The sequence below is a fragment of the Prunus dulcis genome, chromosome 4 (assembly GCF_902201215.1).
Source record: "Prunus dulcis chromosome 4, ALMONDv2, whole genome shotgun sequence".
Classification (NCBI taxonomy): domain Eukaryota; kingdom Viridiplantae; phylum Streptophyta; class Magnoliopsida; order Rosales; family Rosaceae; genus Prunus; species Prunus dulcis.
In genome coordinates, this window is record NC_047653.1 from 12,905,057 (window position 1) to 12,926,084 (window position 21,028).

The 21,028-nt window shown below is 36.6% G+C and overlaps 3 protein-coding genes and 1 pseudogene across 6 annotated transcripts; 2 read left to right on the forward strand and 2 right to left on the reverse strand.

Annotated features, from left to right (window-relative positions):
- The first annotated feature begins 438 nt into the window (after positions 1-438).
- LOC117624473 (pentatricopeptide repeat-containing protein At4g04790, mitochondrial) lies at positions 439-11,807 on the forward strand. 4 transcript variants are annotated; one of them, XM_034355749.1, is made up of 16 exons: positions 439-739; positions 1,039-1,086; positions 1,625-2,251; positions 2,867-3,046; positions 3,251-3,315; positions 5,115-5,222; positions 5,373-5,486; positions 6,777-6,872; positions 7,056-7,154; positions 8,463-8,582; positions 9,026-9,130; positions 10,038-10,202; positions 10,275-10,402; positions 10,581-10,659; positions 10,917-11,134; positions 11,483-11,807. In XM_034355749.1, the coding sequence occupies exons 1-16, from the start codon at positions 490-492 to the stop codon at positions 11,625-11,627; spliced, it is 2,547 nt and encodes an 848-aa protein (XP_034211640.1). In that variant the 5' UTR covers positions 439-489; the 3' UTR covers positions 11,628-11,807. The 4 variants fall into 4 exon arrangements, with proteins under 4 accessions (XP_034211640.1, XP_034211641.1, XP_034211643.1 ...); XM_034355750.1 differs by having other exon boundaries at positions 1,042-1,086; XM_034355751.1 differs by having other exon boundaries at positions 648-739; positions 1,020-1,086.
- Positions 11,808-12,136: 329 nt separating this feature from the next.
- On the reverse strand, positions 12,137-13,308 carry LOC117624475. Its single transcript, XM_034355753.1, has one exon. The coding sequence runs from the start codon at positions 13,105-13,107 to the stop codon at positions 12,364-12,366; it is 744 nt and encodes a 247-aa protein (XP_034211644.1). The 5' UTR covers positions 13,108-13,308; the 3' UTR covers positions 12,137-12,363.
- A 1,019-nt stretch (positions 13,309-14,327) lies between these two features.
- Positions 14,328-14,982, forward strand: LOC117625399 (annotated as a pseudogene).
- Positions 14,983-19,605: 4,623 nt separating this feature from the next.
- LOC117625863 (protein RISC-INTERACTING CLEARING 3'-5' EXORIBONUCLEASE 1-like) lies at positions 19,606-20,649 on the reverse strand. The gene has a single exon (XM_034357446.1). The coding sequence runs from the start codon at positions 20,574-20,576 to the stop codon at positions 19,941-19,943; it is 636 nt and encodes a 211-aa protein (XP_034213337.1). The 5' UTR covers positions 20,577-20,649; the 3' UTR covers positions 19,606-19,940.
- Positions 20,650-21,028: the final 379 nt, after the last annotated feature.

Genomic DNA, 21,028 nt, shown 5'->3' on the forward strand with positions numbered 1-21,028 from the left:
AAAATGAGAATGAGAGAGGGTTTCAATTTAGGGACCCCTGTAAATAAGAGCATCTCCAGCAGAGTTGTTATACTGGCTAGAATGAGGGCAAAATGCAGCTCTAACAGACTTGCTATATAGCTCTCTATTTTGGAGAACTTCCTATTTAAGTTTGGTGTTTCTCTATATTTAGAGAGGAGGAGAGATAAATTGAGGGTTCTCTATTTCTTCCTCTTCTCTCTCCCTAGGCACATAACACCCTCTCACCTCTTACTTTTTAATTTTTTAATAAACTTTTAATTTAGAGAGAATAAGAGAAAAATAATAAAATATTAGAAATTAACTAAAATAGAGAACATTTCTGAAAAAATAATTTTTAAATAATTTGCTATAATAATTTTTTAGCAATTTTAGCTAAATGTTTAGCTAAAATTTGGTTAAAATTGAGAGATGCTCTTACAAAGGCTGAGAGCAACACACTAAACGCCCAAAGCCATAATCAGAAATCAGATGCCAGCCTCCTCCAAAGCCAAGAGCCTAAGCTCTCTGGTTCGCTCAGCCATCAAATCCAAAGCCTCCTCCATATCTCTAGCCTCACCCGCCGACGACGCAACTCTCAAGCATTTCGCCTCCTCCCTCGACTCCTCCCCTCCCTCCAAACCAAAGTCCAAGAAGTCCATCAAGTCCAACAAGCCACTCTCCGAACCCACCGCTCCTTCTGCGGTCGCCAGCTTGAACTTGGACCCGGGCTCGGCTTCAGGTATGGCATTAACTCTTTGTTTGGTTCATTAGAAAGAGTGGGAAAAGTAAAGAAATGGGAAATAAAGTTCGGAGTCTATGCATTTTATTGTATGAAGAAATCACCCAAACAAAGTAAGAGTAAAGGTCAAGTTCGTTAGTCTCAGTTTGGAGAAAAAGGTCATCCTTTCTTTGTCTATTTGTTTTCAGAGGATAAATTAGATTACTTTTCCTTTGTTTTCAAAGAGAGTGGATTCAGTAGAATTTAAGTGATGCATCATTTGTTGATGTTTTTATTTTAGATTTCATGTTTGATTGCAGAAGATTTGACGAACGAGCTGCCTGGGGGGATATTTTCGATATTGTCTGGTATGTGTTTGTTACTTTTATTGTGAGAATCAAAGTAGTGAATCATTTCATTTTGTTCTTGGTTGCTAAGGGAACGTAGGAAATTATGAGACTCTGGCGTCTGGACATTGATCAGCATATTCCCAATATTACACTAGCTTGCTGAGCTTAAGATTTTTTTAGCGTTGTTTTTTTCCCTTTTAAGGAAGTGAGAAACTTTCTGAACTCAGTACTTTGATTTATGTATTGATACAATGCTTTAGTTGAATTTTAATACCGTGTAGAAAGTTTCCTGATAACTTGAACTTTGATAGTAAGAGGGAAATTCCAATTTATCAGATAGTATTCTTTTGATTGGCTAGCATTTAATAATTTCCTTCAGGTTCTGTCACCTCCTTGTAATAACTAATCTCTACTCTATAATGGTGTGACCATTTTTGTGCATATACTGAGGAGTGCACATTAGCCTATGTGTCATGACCTTTTTATTTTTCTCCCTAAGTAGTTTGGTTTTCTTGTTGATGGATCGTTGTAGCTGTGTATTCCTTACTCTTTTCAGGTGGTAGTTCTAGTAATTCTCCTGATGTCCAGGGAACTGAAGATGAGAAATCTATGGAAAATGCATTGGACTTACCATGGTTTCCTGACATGTCTCATAGTGTGCTATCAATGCGTCGCAAAGAAGTGACTCGTGAAAGGAAGCAAAAGTGGATTTTCAAAAGCTCTCAGGTAAACCGTTTTGGTCGGTTAGTTAACATGTGTGCCGACAGGCTAGGGACACACACCACTATTCAGGTGTTTGATAAATTGGGACGAGAAAGTGGTGTGAAAGAATATAATGCATTGATAAAAATATGCATAGAGAGGGCTAGGAGTAGTGCCGACGAAGATGTTGGATTAGAACAGATTCACATGGCTTTTCAAATTTTTAAATCCATGAAGGAACAAGGTTTTCTGCTGGAAGAAGAAACATATGGTCAATTTCTTGCATATCTAGTTGACATGGGTATGACAGAAGAATTTCAATTTTTCTGTGGAGTTATCAAAGCTGAAAACCCTAGTTCAGTTGCAAGACTAGGATACTATGAGATGCTGTTATGGATCAGAGTCGATGATGAAGAAAAAATTCAAGAGCTCTGTAATTACATCGTAAGTGATGATGAAGGAACGATGTCCGTTTTACAAGGTAAGTTTCTCCACTTCCAGGCTAGCGATTATTTTGAGCTCAGTTCAATTATATTCTAATTGTCTGAATATCTTAACTTTTTCTGAGACATTTAGTTCTTAGTGGGTCATGTATTGTTGCAGTTCTCTTTGTTGTCACATCTGGGAAAATTGGTCTGTGTTTTCAAACAACCTTGTGAAATAATATGGCTGCTATGTGTTTGAGACTTAATGGTGCATGGTTAATTATATGTGAGGAATTCACCTCTGGAGGACTTGGAATAAATCTCTTTTGTAATTTTTGACCAGATTCCTGAATAAGAGGGTCGCTTACCGATTAAAGAGAATATAACATGAAATTTAAATCTCAAATGTAACATTCTTTAAAATTCCAAGGAAGGACTTTAAAAGCGTTAATTGGGGTGAATGATGTTATCGGTTTTGCAACTGATTAGTGGTAAATAATAAAAATATTTATAAAATGTGTCTAGCATGGATATTTAGTGCACATGTTAATTAGGACATTATGAAATTGGATGCTGGGATTTTTCTGCACACTAGGACATTTTTGTGACCAAGACACTGTCATTGGACTTGGCATCAGTGAAAACCTTACTGGATTCAACTGATGTTGCAGAGAATTATCTGTTAGCACTTTGTGAAAGTGACCGGAAGGAGGAGATTTTGCAGTTGTTGGAAATTATGGACATAACCCAAATCTCATCATTGGATTGTGTGGCTAGTATCTTTACATGCTTGGGAAGGCTACTACTGGAGTCCTATGCGGAGAAGTTCCTTCTGTCATTTAAAGCCTGTGGTATGTTCATGATAATTATAATTTCCTGACTGATGGACACTGGTATTTCCATTGGAATTTAAAATCCTATCATAATTGAAATACAAGTAGTAACTGATTTTACTTTGAGAAAAAAAAAAAAAGGGATAGTGTACCATTGGTTCCATAGTATTCCTGCACCGAAATACTTACAGACTTGATTTTATTTTTGTTGCTAAATTGCAGACCATGCAGCAGAGAACATTACAAACTTCATCAGTAGTTATGTTGTCGGCATGCCAAATTTAGCGGTGAGGAACTTCTCATGAATACTGCTGGTAATTTCCTCAAGTCCACAATTATAAGAAGCACTTTTGCTTCTATGTAAAAGTTGTGCACATTTTTAAAAGAAAATATATGGTAGTTAATTTTTTCTTAAATTTTTTATATTGCCTTTAGTTTTTGGGCTCTAGTGGTCATGATGTTGATGCCAGAAGTTTTATTAGTTGCAAGTTTTTGAGGTATAAGCCTTTTTGGACTCGAGAAATAAAAATACAATCATCCCAAGACATATAATATTCAATTGTGCACACAGTCAATCCCGCAAAGGAACAATCTGCTGGTGATACTTGAGAAAATAGAGGGGAAGGAGGCTTAGAGCTTCTGATGACGGAAGTGGTCTTTTGGGTTGGAACTGCTCCAGAAAGGAAAACGATTTGGGTTTTGGCTTGGTTTTTATTTTATTTTATGGTTTTTCTTTCTTGTGAGGGGAATCAGATTTCATTCTTTTATTGTAGGGCATCTGACATTCTTGTTCTTCAAGGAAACCCTGGTGGTTTTTTTTTTCTTTAGGAAATCAGATGGTGGAAATTATACCTGCAGCTGTTTTATTTTTCTTTCAAAAATTCCAGGCCAAACAAAGTGAGCCTGGGATTCTAAAAACTTTTCAAAAGCAATGGCCAAAATTCACCGTCTGGATGTAGGGCTTTTGAAAGATTTAGAAACCTGTTTACAAGTTACAATTGCTTATGGTGGTGTGCAATAGTGTTCAAAAGCTGGTGATTTGAAGGCGTTGGATTGTAAAGGAGTTTTATGTTCTGCAGATCGAGTTATGGTTTAAAAGACAAAGAAAAAAAAGGGTAAATAGAAAAATAAGATAAAAGATGAAGTTCTGCAAAGAGGAGAAGAAAATAAGAAAACAGGTTGCTGGAAATTCTGGGTGGTAGCTTGTGTTAGGATTTGAGCTGTTTTGAAGATCTCCTTGGGGGCTAGAGGTTGTAGGACAAGCTTGGGTTTAGATTTTGATTGTCTAAGCCCCGAAAATGATTGGATCTGCAAAGAGGTAAGGTAAGATATCGAGAGAACTTGAGGTTGCTCTGTGCAATGAACAGTAGCCCCTGTACAGTTTACAGGAAAGAAAAGTGGAGAAAAAGAAACACAGTAGGCAACCACGCCTTCAATTATTAAGTGTCATAGTTGTATATAACAAATTCTAACAGTCAATAGGATTAGATAGGAATGTATTGACTTCTGAAGTTACCATTTTTGTAATTTCTCACAAACAAAAAGTTACTGTTTTTGTAGTAGGACTGGGGCAATGGACTGCTGAAGAAAGAAGCCCCCATAATATTTCATTACGCAAGCTAGACTTCTTAATTAAAAGACCTTTTGCTCTTAGTTATGACCCATACTGAACAGCGATAGATAGAAAAATGCCAAATATAATGTAAGATAAATATCCATGTCCGAACAAATTATCACTGACACTTGTTTGTTGATTAAAATGTCGTCCTTGAAGTTGTAGCTCTTGTAGATCTAGCCTCTGGTTTTGGAAAAGCATATTATTTTTCTAACTGATCAAAGGCCATTGCTTTAGTGTGAACTCTTTTTTGGAGTACTGATTCTCAGTTATAATTAAATAAAAATCAGCTTCTGGCAGCTTCTATCTTGTCTTTTATAACTGCTTTAGAAACTTCAACTGCGATAGAAAAAGTACAGAGTGATTAGATCCTTGTTTTGCACTATCTGTTTATTCGGAAATAACTTTCTATTTAGTGTTCGATGCTTCTTATGACAGTGTTGTATTTACACTAATTATTGGGTGTTGAAGGTTGAGGATGTCATTTCAAACTTTAAAAATTGGCACACGAAACTGGAGGTGACTCCTTCATCTGCTGGCTATGAGAAGCTTATCATGTACTGTTGTGAATCACTTAAGGTATGCTTGATCTGTTGAACAATAGATTGAGCTCCAACATTGGTCTTTCCATATTTTGCTTCATGAAGTTGTCTTGTATGTTTCTTAAAACCCCTTAATGGTTTGGAGATTGCTTCAAGATTGGTTATTTGTTCATCTATTTCTATACAGGTGCATGTGGCTCTTGAAATGGTTGAGGAGATGTGTGAACGGGGTTTGACCATTTCGATAGGGGCATTACACTCCATTTTACGTGCTAGTGACGAGAGCTGTGATTTTAATCTGGTGTGCTGCACTATTCTATATATATATATATATTTTTTTCTCCACTTGTATTGTATGACTTTAATTATTTCTCTTCATACCTTTTCGATAGAGGCACTACATTCCATTTTACATTCTAGTGACGGGAGCTGTGATATTAATCTGTGTGCTGCGCTATTCTTATCAGTTATTCTCTCATCCGGATGTCTGTATGTTATTATTGTGTGAATGCCATTGTAAACATGGAGGAAAGCAGGGAGGGGTAGTAGAAAATACATGGCGTCCGCACGATAATAACATCCAGATGTCCGCATAGGAGAATTTCTGTATATATATTTATTATCCACTTATATTGTATAACTTTGGCCAATTCTCTTATCTTTCAATGTGACGAGACTTGCTACAAATCGTAACAGTTTTAACTAGAACAACTCAAGGTGGGTGCTGTCTATATTATGGTGGGCAGCAGATGTTAGAAAGTGTAATAGTTAGAAGAGCCTTAGTTAAATACAGAAGAATATTTTGGGTTGCTGTAGTTGTAGAGTATGTAGACAGAATGTGGGCTAAAAATAGAGGTGTCGCTATGTTATTGGGTTGGGATACTAGTTCAGAAAATTAACTTGTCAAAATGGCTAGAAAGGACCATTTACCCATGCACAGATGCTCATATGGGTCCAATTGGATGGAACTTAGATGGAAATTTCAATCTGGACTGAGATTGGTAACAGACTTGACCACAAGGGTATGGTTAAAAAAATTGAAACTACAGTAGTAATTTTGAAATAGGACCCAAGACATGGGGACTAGTGTCGAAGGCTGAACAATTTTGTGTCCAGTCAAGCCTTTGAAACATTTTTGACATTTTTACGGAGGATAACCAGAACCAAAGTGGTTGACTAGGGGATTTGTTAAAGTCATAACATGGACTATTGCTGAATCACAATATGGCTAATCTCCAAGTGAAAATTTTGATTTTAACAGAAAGAAAATGGAATATCATATATACATATATCCCATCCCCCTAAACAAAAGAAAAAAAAAAGAATAACAAAGAAGATTGAAAACATAATGTCAATGGTTGAATAACCCATAGAAACTGAAGATTTTCCATTTATGTTGCTTTTGTTTTCCCACTGCTTGTTTTTTCCTGTCTTTGGTGGTTTCTCGTCTTTTTTTATCTCCAGGTTGAGTCCTGATTGAAATTCGAATATTATCTTTTTTGTTCTGCATTACTAATCCACAAGGTTTAAACTTCTTTGTCATTGATTGTGTATGAGTGTTCTGATATGGGTTTGACTGCCATACCTTCAGGTTCGCCAAATGTATTCAATGATTTGTCGGTACAAATTAAAGCCAAATGGTGAAACTTTCAGGAGTATGATAACTTTGTGCGTGAAAATGAAAGATGTAAGTTTTTATTTGGTTCCTCCATGAGTTTCCGATTTTGCGCACTTGCATTATTTATTTATTTTCGTTTTCTGTTGTTTTCTGCCAAATATTTATATTTTGACAATCTCATAACATGGAAGTTGAACCACAACTATCAGCCATACCACAATTTGATCTCATTATGTTTCTTTTCTATTGCAGTATGGAGGTGCGTATGACATGCTAAGTGATTTGGAGAAAATGAATTTAACTCCTACTGCTAGCATGTACAATGCTATAATGGTGGGATTTTTCCGAGAGGTAACCTTCTTTGATCTATGAGATCCTTTTTATGTCCCTTTGTGCAGACTCTTTCTTTCTTCCAGCTTTGTAAAACTAAGTGGGCTTCTTGTGCCCATATATTGTTCCTTGTCTGCATTTTATGATGTTTCCTAGTTGTCTATGGTGTTGGACAATGACCGAGGATTGAAATCTCGGCCGATACACTGATATATCTACCGATATATCGGTATTTTCAACTGTCGACACCGATATTGGGGGGTAAGGCCATATCTTCCCCTGTATCGACGATATATCCCCGATAAGTGCGATATTCCCAATATTTTGCCGATATTCCCGATATTTCCCGATACCCATAAAGAACCCAAAAATAATTCAGAAGTTTTGAAGGCAATTGAAGCAAATTGAAACCCAAAAATAGCTAATCCTTGCCTAGAACCCTATAATTTATTAATATGAAGAGTCTATGCACAGTCCACTGTCCACATACCTCCAATCCATCTGAAGAGGACATGGCGATCAGTTTTGGATCTATGAGCATATGAACTAGACCTAGTACTAACTCAAATGAATCTTATAATGGCTGTGGTTATGTCATGTTTGATTATAGTGGAACTAGTTATGGAGCTCAAGATGATAAAAAAGATTATGGACCTACTAGTTGGTTAATCCTAACTATCCCATATATGGGAGGACAATAGGGAGCTCAAGAGAGACCTATGTGCACCATGTTCAAACGTGGCTTACAAACTGCTCGGGTTACATGACTTGGTATGACTATTGTATGAATCTAGATGGTTGGTCCTCATTGTTTGAACCTCATAGGAGCTCTTCATTTATGTAGATGGACACTTATCTAAATTGTAATCCAATGTTTACACAAACTATGGATTTATGCATGGTTTATTCATTCTAATTAACATTTTATTTTCAAACTTTTTATTTACGCGCATTACATACAACTTATATTTCATCATATGTATATCTGATTATTAGTAAATTTTGAGTTTTATTTGTTCAATACATTCATTGATAATGTACATAACATCTATGAAAGTTTTACACCAAAATTATGTGTTTCAATGCCTATATCTGTCATTTTTGTTGATTTTTTCACGATACCTAAAACGATAACGATATATCCCCCGAAATATCCGTAAATTGGAGGCCCGATATTATCTGCACGGCCGATATTTTAATCCTTGACAATGACTATGATTTTTAACATGAATTAGTGATTGTTTAAGCTTTCATTAGTGGTGAGGTCTGTTTTTAGTTTTCCATCAATTTGTGTCCGACACTTTTTTTTTTTTTTCTTGTACTCTGCAGAAGAACATTTATGGTGGGTTGAGGGTTTTCAAACAAATGAAAGAAGCAGATGTACAACCAGATTCCCAGACTTTCAGCTATCTAATTAGTAACTGCAACTCTGAAGAGGATATTAACAAGGTACCCTGAAGTTTTTTGTTCTGGCCAAGGTTCCATGTCTTACTTTCTGTTGTCATATGATATTCAATCTGGGTATTTGTGAGGCCTCGTTTGTTTGACCAGAATGCTTGTACATAAATAGGAATCACTCCTTTTCCTGATTGTCCCAGACATACAGCGAGAAATAGAGAGATAATTTAAGTCCTTTTTCTTATAGACACCTCTAAATTCACCATCGTCCCTGTAATTCTATTCCACCTGTTTAAAGGAATTGATTCCAGTCAACGACAGTCAATTCTTTAGTTTTGTTTCCTTTGCTAGCCAGCCAAACATCACATCGTGATGGCATGGGAAACCCATTCCTGATTTGAATTTTGGCCAAACAAGTGAGGCCTGATTGTCCAATTTACTAATATTTTACGAGTGTTATTTCAAAAGATGCTGATCTGGTTTTCTACTTGTAGTATTATGAAGAAATGAAGCGTTCTGGAATTCAAGTTAACAAGCAAATTTTCATGGCACTTGTAAATGCATACGCAACTTGTGGACAGTTTGAAAAGGCAAAACAGGTATCTATGCATGTGGCAACTTCTTTGTACTGAGTCTCTTATGATCCAAGGAGAAGATTTTATGTTATCTTGAATGTAGCTTTAGAACTTTGGGACAATAATAGAATATGATTGCAGAACTTGTGTTCTAGTTTATCATTGAATATAACTTCAGTTTGTTTTAATCTTTTATGTTTGGTAGTCGTCTACTATCATATTGATACTTTCCTCACGTAGTGATGTGATTACTATTTAAATCAGAAGGGACTCAGTCGTCGTTTTTTTTTTTTTGGGGAAAATATGAATAACCATAAACATTGGGAGTTTGCAGCCAGTTCCTAAACGTTTTAAAGAACTGTTGTCATTATTGTTGTTTCTTGCGAGAGTAGAGCAAAACAAAATGGCCTGCCTCCTAGAATTAAATTCTTTTGAATAACATTCAATATGGAATTTTAAATTAAATGTGGAGGAAATTAAATATTTTTATTTCTACGTAGTCCGTTTTCCCCCAATCTTCTATTTTTTTAATACTGTAAATGTCCTCTATCTGTGTTTCCTGATAGTGCCTTATTCATTTTCCTGCCATATTGTGATATAGGACAACATTTGCCTGGTATTCTAGTTTTTAGCATTCTTCTTACTAATAATTAACTGTTTACTATTTAGGAGCTGTTTTTGGCGCTTCAACTCCCTCTATTTTTTTTTTCATTAGGAAGGAGTGTGTGATGACTTTTCGGAGTGCTAATAACAATTCCCTAATATTTTCTGTTGTACCAGAATTATGACTCTATGAGTCTACAGTAGAAATTCTAGGTCTCTATATACTGTAATAATTTCTTTCAGATATTAACAAGCTTTCCAAGCTATATGCTTTGCTTATGAATATGAATGGTTTCTAGTGATCTTACTGATACTCGTTGAATGGTAGGTAGTCTTAGATAAAGGGATTCCAGTAAAGTGCTTGAATGAAATTAAAAGCATGCTTGTCCAATCCCTTGCATCACATGGGCAATTGTCTGATGCGTTCAGTATATATGAAGAGATGAAGCAAGCTGGATGCAGTTTAGAGCCGAAAGCTGTTATAAGTCTTATTGTGAGTTCTTAAATTAATGCTTGAATTCTTTGTCTTGTCTGAACATCTAACATTTTCTTAATTACCTCTTAGGAGCACCTCCAATCTGATGAAGAATTAAGCAGATTACTCCCTCTTCTTGACGAATTAGATGATCCAGACTATTGGTTTGAGGGTTGCCTGAGAACGATCTTATATTGTGTTCGGTACAAGCACTTAAGGTCTGTTCATATAACAGTTATGTTGAGAATACCTTGGGTATTCTAAGCCTTGCATTCAATTTTTAATCTTGGGCCATTACCAATTGCTTTTGGTTTGGATGCTCCAACTTTAATAATTTCCTTCATCTGATTATTTTGACAACTCCCAGTTGCTCATGTCTCTCTCCTTTTGATTTAGACCTGCGCTCAATTTACTCAAGCAACTCAGGGATAAAATCTGTACTGACGAATTAGCTCTAGAAGTAATTTTTAATCAGGTTTGTTCTTGTTCTCTCACAATAGATGTGTGAATGAACATCTTATTTTGGTAGCAGCAATTCATTGTTATTTGGTTAAATTGTATCTTCCTGGTAATATGGTTTAACTCTTTCAGAATCTGTTTTCCTTTTTGATCTATGAATATATTGCCTGTTTTCCTTTCTGTAATTTGTATATTCACGTCTTGTACAAGACTCCCTTGCGGTATGTTGTATTAACTGACTGTATTTTGTTGCTTTGCTGTGACAAATTGTAGGTGTTTGCCCTAATTGCAGAATCAGAGTCTACACATTTGCAGTTGGGCTTGGATTTGCTTCATGCTATCAAGAATGAGCTTGGCCTCACCCCTTCACGGAAATGTCTTGATTTTCTTCTCCACGCTTGTGCTAATGCCAAAGATCTGAGAAATTCCAAACTGATTTGGAAAGAATATGAAGCTGCTGGCCTGCCTTACAACACTTTAAGTTTCATAAGGTGAATAATCCTGCTGCTAGTGGAAATGTTTCAATTTTTGGTTTTAGCTTTTTACAAATAAGCCCATTCTAACATGTCATTTTATAAAAAAAACCATTCAAGTCCAATACTTTAGAAAAACTCCATGTTGTACTTTCAAATGAAAAAATTGTATCAACTAAGAACCAATTACAAAATGACAAGTGGCTAATTGAGGGCTTTTTTCTCCATATAGGCTCTCTCTAAGGTTTTTTGTATAAAATGTCTTGTTATAATGGGCCTTTTTGTCTCTCTTGCTTGAAAACCTTGTTTCCTTGGATTGGAAATGATTTTGTTGACCTTTGGGTTTCAATATCGGAATTCTTGCAGGATGTATCAAGCCCTTTTGGCTGCAGGGGACACCAAGGCTTCGAAAATTTTGCTTAGTAAAATTCCTAAAGATGATCCCCATGTTCGAACTATCATTAAAGCATGTAAAACCATTTACTCAGAGGGTAAGAAGTACAAGAAATAAACAAGATGAATGCATCCTTCAAATTAATGCATTGAATTTGATAAGCGACTTTTTTTTTTTTTTGGCTCCTTGAGAAATGAAACCACGAGCCTTGTACTGTGATAAGTCCCGTATATCCAATGTGTACGGAATGCTGGTTCTATATGCTTAATTCACATCGTTTGTTTTTTGGTCGTTGCATTGTGGTTCCTTAAACATGAAAGACATTGCGGTTTTATTTTTGGTTTGCAAGACAGGTTCTAAGAGACGATACTGAGGTTTGAATCGGAGGCTGGACCCGTGGAACTGATGAGTTTAACCGTTGCCTTCTTTAAAGAATGGCGGATGCATACATCTCACAGGATTTTAATCTTCCAGGTTAACTTTGTTAAAGTGGATAGGAGAATGTTCTGTATAGAATTTCACCTTTATGAATAAGTAAATTCTCACTATAACTACCCAAGGTTTTAACAGATTCTTTTTCTTTGGAATTACAGGAAGATCTGAACCCATAATCACTAGATGTCAAGTTCACGGGCAAATTGATTGAATATATTTCGGCGTTCAATAATACTAGACACATCAACTCGTCTCTTTTCCGCACTCTTAAAATGAGTTGGAAGAGAACCATTTGCCAAAACCAAATGTACATTTAGAAGCTTGTTATTTTTTCATGGCGCACTCTCCATTAGAACAAAGACCCTCATGAAAAGCAAAATATCCTATCCACCATTGTCACATTGCTAAATTAGCTTTTTCAAAAAGACAAAGCAACAAGTATAGCTTGCCTGCAGCGTGCCTTGGCCTGCTCAAGCCTCTCATTCAAAGTCTCTTCCTTCACTGCAGCCTTTATCATAACCATGTCCATTTCTATCAACTTCAACACCCTAAACAACTCGGTCACCATTCTGTCTTCCACTTTGCCTTCATCTCTCAACACCTCTGCTTCCTCTCTTGCTCTCTCAGCCACAATCTCTGCAACTTTCACCAACAAGTCAGCGGAACCAAATTCTTTTCCCATTAAGCTCTCCAACTTCTCCAAGAAGTCAGCTATCACATACCCTATTGGCTTCTCTAGCTTTATCTCTTTGGTTCTCTTCCAACCAATCTCAAAGTTGGGTGGCTCAGGCTTTACAAGGCCAGTTTCTGACCTCCTCCTGTCCCTGGTGATTTCTGATTTTCTGCGCTTTTCGATCGGAAATGTCTCTGCACTGGTGGTGGTTTCAGCGTCTGGACTTGGAAAATCTGGTTGAGTAGAGTTTGGAGGAGTGCATGTGGTGAGGGACAAGTGTTTTCTGTGTGGGCTGTGGGTGGAAAGCTGGGGTGGGTTTGTGGTGGTTTGGGTTGGGAGGAGATGGTTTAGTGGGTGAGAGTTTGGAGTTGAGAGGAATTGTGGGAATATGGAAGCCATGCCTGCAGCCGGGAAGTGGAAGCCAAACTGATAGAAAGAAGATAAGGCTATTTGTCCCTTAGGATGCGAGTCAGGCGTTTTGCCGAGCATTAACCCGATTAATCACGGGTCCCACTTTATTATATAGCATTTCATCAGATTTTTATTTTTAATTGAAAACTTTCCCTTTTTGTGAACTCTCAAATTCCTCTCTGTGTGGAAGTTGCAGACCTCACACTCAAGGAGAAAATTCAGAGCAAAAATCGAGCTCTCAAAACCTTCTCTCTTACTCCATAGAAGTCTCAGACCGCACTCAAGATATGGAAAATGCAGAGAGAAAACCTCTCAAAATTTTCCCTCGTATACCAAAACAAGTCTGCTCTAAATTCCCCCAGCTGGCAGCCACTCATTGGCTTCATAATAAGACAAAAAAATCACCAGCACAGAAAACCTACAGCTGACAACACGTGAGAAAATAATGAGCTAGCTAGCAGCACACATGTTACTAGTCGCATATGCTGACCAGCCATAACCTAATGCGCTCTAATATATGCAATGCATGATTTAATCTTGATTGCATCGTGTCACTGTTGATGGTCTTCCACAGTAATTATCTTCAACTAGACTAATTTAGTCTAATTAAGCTTGAGCTTGATGAATTTACATGTTCAATTACAAAGTTGTCAAGAGAAGCTAAAAACCTTAGCTAAACATAACCTAACAAGAACACAGCTTAAAATTGTTTTTAGCTTTTAGTTTGCACCACCCTCCTGTTAAGAGTGTTTATTATCTACATTGAAAAATTAAGGGACCTAGTTTGGGTTTATAAGGAGCTGGACTACTCCCTCAATTACCAATTGATTTTGAAGTGGAACCTCAACTCCACTACCCTTTATCTCTCATCTTCTCGTATATTTTTCCGCTATCTCTAACAAAAATGAAAACAGACTTGGTTACGTTCAAATAACTATTCATTTTACGGTCAAGCCATTTCCTTTAGGCAACAAGGTTATTCAAGGCCACCGCATGCCTGCAAGGCCTGCAGGGTGTGTCTACACTTAAATCAATTAGTTTCGAAAATTTCAACATTCGATCTACTTCCAATAGCACGTATGTACAAATAAAGCTTGCAATTGCCGGATTTCCCACACAATGCATATAAAATATATTGCTCTATAAATTGAGACATCACTTCACTTCAGGGGCCAATTGTATCAGTTTCCAACTACTACATACATTCCAGAGCAGAATTATATATTAGGAGAGGAGCTAAAATTAAAGATGGTTAAAACCATGAAATTGGGTGTGATGGTTCTTCTTGCCCCCTAGCAATGGCAGCAACATCACTGGTGTTAGATAGAACAGAAGCTGCAGAATATGTAGCAGGACTGTAGGAGACGACCTGGGTTGGACTGTTCCTCCAGATGGCGCTGCCACTTATGCTTCATGCGCTTCCAAGCATACCTTGGTGGTTGGCGATATTCTAGGTTCTCAACTACTACCCTGTCTGTCAGACTCGCTTTTTATCTTCTTATTTTGGTTAAAAGTGACTTTTGGTCATGTAGTTTGATATTTCAATCACTTTTGACCATATAGTTTCAATTTCATCAATTTTGATCATATGGTTTCGTATTTGTAGCAAAATATGGTAGATACTCGTTTGCTTATATAGGGTTGTTTGGATTTGCAGTGTTTAAGTTTGAAGCAGGAGAACAAGACTTGGCTTTCGTAACCAAGGAAGATTTGGCCAGTTATGACACTGCAGATCCCCTGCATGTATTCGAGAAACCAACAACAATTAAATTTCTTGGAGCCGATACGTTTTATGTCACCTCCACTTTGGCAGGGCACTGCTCCAAAGGGCAAAAGATGACTTTTGACATCTCACCCTCTTCAACCTTTTCAACCAGTCCAAGTCCAACTGCTGACCAAGAGTCACAGCTCCCTCTCAACTTTGTTACTCAGATCTCCGGGATTGGCTTGTAAAGAAATATATGCCGGGGCGTTCAAATTGATACATATGTCGTCCAAACCCTCCGGAAAAGATAGAGCCATATTATTTGAGATGGATTGTATTCAAATATTCCATGAAAATGAAATTGATTGACATCTTTTCTTTTAAAATATTTGATGTCACAATAAAAATATGTCATTTACGTAGCACAAATTGCCTCCAGCTCTATATTTTATTTTTCATGCGAATGGGGCCGAGCCAGAAATTTTAACACAAGAGCCAAAACACAGGGCGCAAGTTTGAAAAAAAAATTAAAAAAATAATAATATACAAAACAAAAACCAAATGATAAAAAACAAATTGTGTACCCATTTGTTGGTATTTTAAATGTTCTTTAAAAACTAATGTCTCAACAATAGTTTAGAGTAATGACAAATGAACATTAAAAGAAAAAAATTATAATAGAAAATGAAGGCAAAAAATTATGCAAATGGAAGAAGCTTCGACAATGGAAGTTGTATATAGGTAGAATTTAATGTACACAGTTACAGTTTGCAGAGAATTTTTTTTTTGAACACAAACCGCTAATTTTTTGTTCTTTCAAACAATATTGTCGGAAAGCACTGGTAAAGTAGTCCATTCCGGGTTCTTTGAATTGAAACATATGTCGTCCAAACCACACATCATCAGAATTGGTGACATTGCAATCGTTGAAATCTTCCTTGTTGATTCTTGCCAAATTAGTCCATCTACCATTATCGTCAAAAACTACAAAAGCAAAAAAAAAAGGTTAGCAAATTAGTTAGCTAAAACACAATCGGTTAGCAAATTAGTGCAAGTTTACACACACTTTACAATGCCAAGCCTCGAACCTAGATTCAACTGGATGGAGACAAAGCTACTTACCACTATACTAATGGAGTATCGGCTAATAAGATAATTTGTTTACTTATAATTAGAAAAATTTACCTAGTACTTTTTTCTCTCTCACATGCCAACAAAGGGAGAAATACTTACATGAAATGGGGATAATACTATTTTGTTATCCCGGTCAATCACAGTATGTCACATGTGATAATTTTTTCACATGACAGACTGTGATAGGCCTGGAATAGCAAAATAGTGTTATTCCCGTTTCATACAAGTTTTTCTGCAACAGAGGACACGCCTATTTTCTATGTTTGATTTTCCTTTTTGTATTTCTTTTTTGTCATCAGATCAAAAACGAAAAATTCAGCTGCTTTGGGCTACTATGATTTTATACATATTGTAGCAAAATTTGAACATGTCATGGATATGATTTCAAATACACACCATGAAAGCTTGAAGATTTCAAATCCACATAAATGAGAAAAATAAAGCAAAACTCAAAATTTTTCCTTCTTGAAGATTCCATGAAGCTTGCAAATCCCTCCTTAGCAAAAGAAAAGGGAGCTGATTTTCTCATTCCCATTTTCTTCACTTACACTTCCTTTTGCTTTTTAATAATTTTTAATCAATATTTTTCTTTTTTGTTCTTTCTCTTTTCAATTCTACCATTACCCTACATTAAGGTTTTGATAATTGAAATTAAGAAAAGTTAACATAAAATAAAACAAAAAAAAAGAAAAGGAAATTGATTAAAAAAAAAAGAGTAAGTATTTGTACGCCAAATTCTTTGTTTTTTTTCCTAAGTATGTGAGTATTATTTATCTTTGTTGTAGTTAATAGATAATAAATTTTTTGGGCTAATATGTTTACCGGTAGAAAAACTAGAGAATCCTACTAACCAAACTATCATTAGGAGCTTAGATATGGAAAGAGCACGGTATGCATAATAGTCTCAGATTTTTATTCTTTCATAATATTAGTAAGTGATTGTACATGTCTTTTTAAAGGGCATTGTAAGATAAAGGTAGAATAAGAAAGAGAAAAAACAAAAAAGAATAAAATTGATTAAAAAGTATTAAAATGCAAAACGGAGTGTAAGTGGATGGAGTGAGAAAATCACCCCAAAGAAAAAAGAAAAAACTTGCAGATCCCAGATGAACACCCATGGCAGGACCCACCCACCCATCGACTTCCAAGGAAGAAAAAAACCAAAACTCAAAGTGTGGGATAAAATTTGAAGCTTTCAAACACCCAAAGTTGACATCAAAACCCAAAAGCTTCCAGATCTCGACTCAAATCCCCCTTGAACATGCTAAGAACACCCAAATGCAATCAGATCTCCAATGGGAAAAAGATAAAAAGGGAAAAAATTATGAGACAAACTGAAACAGAATGTTTCAAAATTTTCGCAGTGAGACTAACAAAAACTTATAAACAAAATTTTCAAAAAAGAAAAAAATCGTACAACGAAGAAGACAAAGAGGTGTTGGGTGAGAGAGAAGAAAACATATGCATAGTAGCTGTTCTCTTTTCCAAGAATTTAATTTAAAGATGGGTAAAAAGGGAATTCAATTTGTCTTATTCAATAAAACACGTGTCACTCGTTGAAGCAAAGGCTCTCGCTACTGTCACTTTGAGTGACTTTGGCTAGCATTCCTTTATGCGAGCAAGGTTTTTTAGCGTAGCCAGAAATTTTTCAGGGAAGGGGCAATATTTAAAAGACTAAAAGCTCCAAAAAAATTTCAGACAACCAAATTCCTTTAAAATTTAGACAATTTCATTCATAATTCATGAAAAAATAAAACAACAAAGCCTTTTTGAGGCATTTAGTTGAACGCATAGTAAGCACCAACAAATGGTTATATTTCAATATCTCCAAGGAATTTTCCTACGAGGGGAGGTGTAGCAGTTGCACTTCTTGTGGCTCTATGGCTCCGCCATGCATATGTGGGTGTTAAAGTTGCTCCTTCCTTGTCATATTGTTATTTACCCCTAATTTGCTAGCCTTAGAAATAGGCAAGATATTGTATAAAATTGTGAGCGTGCCACTATTTGCAATGTAAAATCGTAATAGATTTGAACACAAAAAAAGTAACTTACGCACCAAGAAACTAACTTCAAACTGAACAATTGTGCATTGAATGAGGAACTGGTTCAATATAGTTTTTTTTTTCTTTGCCTCAAGACAAATGAGGACTTTAATATTTCTTTAATACCGAAGAAAGGAAGTAAATGACAAATAAAGAGTAAACAAGGGGTCAGATCAAGATGGTTAGAACTGGGACTGCTACCACCTTAGATCATTTCTGGATTGCTTTGAATGCTTTGAGACTTGGTAATAGTCGAATGATGGGGTCCAAACTTGTACTATGACTGAGCGCAATACCTTCAATTGATTGCAAATCAATTGGAAATTGATGCTAGTGTTGGAACTGGCAAAACAATTATCGAGAATATTTGTTTGCCTTGAGAAAGGAAATAGGGTTTGTTCCGAGTTTATTGTTGAAAAGTTGTGTGCCGAGACAATGAGCTCTCTCTCTTTTTTATATGATTTTTTCCCTAGCTCGAGAGTCCTCAATCAATTAGGGCATGACATTTATGAGGATCAAATCTAGTAGCATAATATAAATTATCCAATTAATTTGCCTTCACTGGCAAGAAAGAAAGAGATTTATCCTTGATTTCTTGAGCAATTATTAATTTACTAGATAATCACTTTTTTTAGCCACGCGAATTGGCCTAAGAGCACTTCCATCCTATTGTGCCATGACAAAGGGTAAGGGCAAGTAGGGGCAAACACTATTCATGTGAATAGTGTTTGTCATAACAATTTTTTGATGCATTTCCACCCATTCCCAATGCAAGCCAAGGGCAACCACTATTTAACATGAGATATGAGGAGAGAAATTTGTATGGAGTTTGGTGTGGGAAGTGAAGAACATGGCTAGGTATTTATATAAAAAAAAATTTTCAATTTTTTTTGTATTTAAATTGGCTGCTGACATTAGCTTGCCCAGGCAAATCTTGCCTTCAGGCTTGCCTAGTTTCGTGGGCCCACTTCTTGCCATAGTAACTTTTTCTTTGTGGGGGTTGTTTTTGGAGCCTAGGCCCCCTTTTGCTTGGCAAAAGGGGATGGGTGGAAGTGTTCTAAGGAGTTAATTTAACCCGAGTGGCCCAATTGGCTATTTGTTTTATCGAGGTTGGTAAAAAACCAGTCCCAAACACATACTCCTATAAGAGTTCCTTCCTTGGGTCTACTTGCTTGCATGATATGTTTTGGGTCTTCTTTGAATTGTCTAAGATTGTTTTTCAATGCATTTTTCTTCTTGTTTGCTCTTCAGCCGTTTTATGTCAAGTTTTGGTCTCATTGTGCATTGTTCTTATTTCTTCTGCAATTCTTGCTCTGCTATATTCCTTTCTTGCACATTTCATATTCTCATCAACTGCACTTATTTCAGAGTTGCCTTTTGTTGCTCATCTTTCTAAGTCTTTTTGTTTTGTACTTCTTGTTGTTGCTTCTGTTGTGTTGGGCAGTTTTAAAGTTATTGACACTTTCTTTTGTATGGTAGTTTGTGCCATTATCCCTTGTGGTTTCTTTTGCACCAGCAGCTGGTTGTTCTTGAAAACTTTTGATTGCTTATACTTCAACAAGTTTTTGATTTCTACTATATTAAGGGGGAGACAAGTTTCGGTTTTTATATTTAATTTCCATTTGTCTTCCCGTGGGATCACATCACTGATCAAGAAAATTGTTTGTTCCCAGAAAGATGTAGTGATATAGAAAGAGGAATTATACAAGCTTTTGCTGCTAGCAACATCAGGACTGGACACATGAAATTGCAAACAATGAGATTTTCCAATCTGCTTGTTGCCTGTCATACAATTCTTCAATCAAACCATGCCCAACTCCCTACGCTTGAAACATGATCCACCTTGTGTTGACATTTCACAGGGGCAAAACAATACAAGAAATCCCATAAACGATGAGCAAATTTTCAACAAAATGAAAGTGTTTTATTGGGTACAAAAGAAAAGAAAAACAAGTACTCTACAACAATTTGCCTTAAGTGGCTCAACAGAAAAACAGAGATGGCACCTGAAAATAGATTCTACCAATTTGTCAATCTTTGCTCAACAACTTCTTCCCAGTTTTGTAAGTAAGATAAGCATCAATGGTGGCGCACTCAATCTGCTCCGGCGTAAGCGACTCCTCAGCCCAGCTCGTCCATATCACATCCTGCGGCCTCTGCTCAACCCCAACCTTCAAAACCTCCCTTGCCAGATCCCTAGGGCCACACGCGAAAAGCCGCGGCTTTCGAAGCACATTGGCAGCCAGCTCAGTCAGCTCCACCACATTCCTAATATCAATCCCAAAATTCTCCCTCAACTTCACCAGATCCTCCTTGATCTGGATCCCGACAAATATCACATCCTTCATGATGAGAAATTTCTTGAGAGACGGGCAAACCGGGCCCGACTTGTGATCCAATCTAATGAGGACGCAGCCAATGCAGGAGAAGAGCTTGATGAGGACGACGCGAGCTTCGATTTTTCCAGTGCCTGCGTCGACGAAAGTCCATTCTGTATCGAACCCAACAACCATGTCTTTGAAGTCGCGGATGTTTTGGGTTATGAGGTAGAGGCAGAGGTGGATCGAGCCGTGATCGGAGACGATCTCGGTGACCACTTTCGTGCCATCGCACATTACGTTGTGGAAGCCTCGCAGTGGGTCTCCAGGTTTGGAAGATATTTCCATCTTGTTGTTTGAAGAAAGTTGCAGAGTGGAGATAACAGAATTTCAAAATCTGGGGAAAGGCTTATTTGCCCAACCCGGCTTTTTGCAGTAAAACCCTTTATGTTTTATCTATTAAGAATATCTCCCAATTACAACCTGTATATTTAGGTCCTGTTTTTTTACTTTTTTTTTTATTGGTAAAGCATTGGTCCTGTAGTTTGTCCGTCACTTCGGTTCCCGTAGTTCCAATTTTGTTAGTTTTATCCTTGTAGTCTCAATTCAGAGCAGCTCAAGGACATGTTTCAATTTCTGTCAAATGTCTCCAAATTATGTTAAGTTTCGATAACGTGCCCCTCATGTGGAGAGGTATTTCAATTCACTCGAGCCATCTAACGGTAAAAAGAAAAGGATAATTGACAAAATTGAAAACTACAAGGATATAAATTAACAAAATTAAAACTATAGGGACCAAA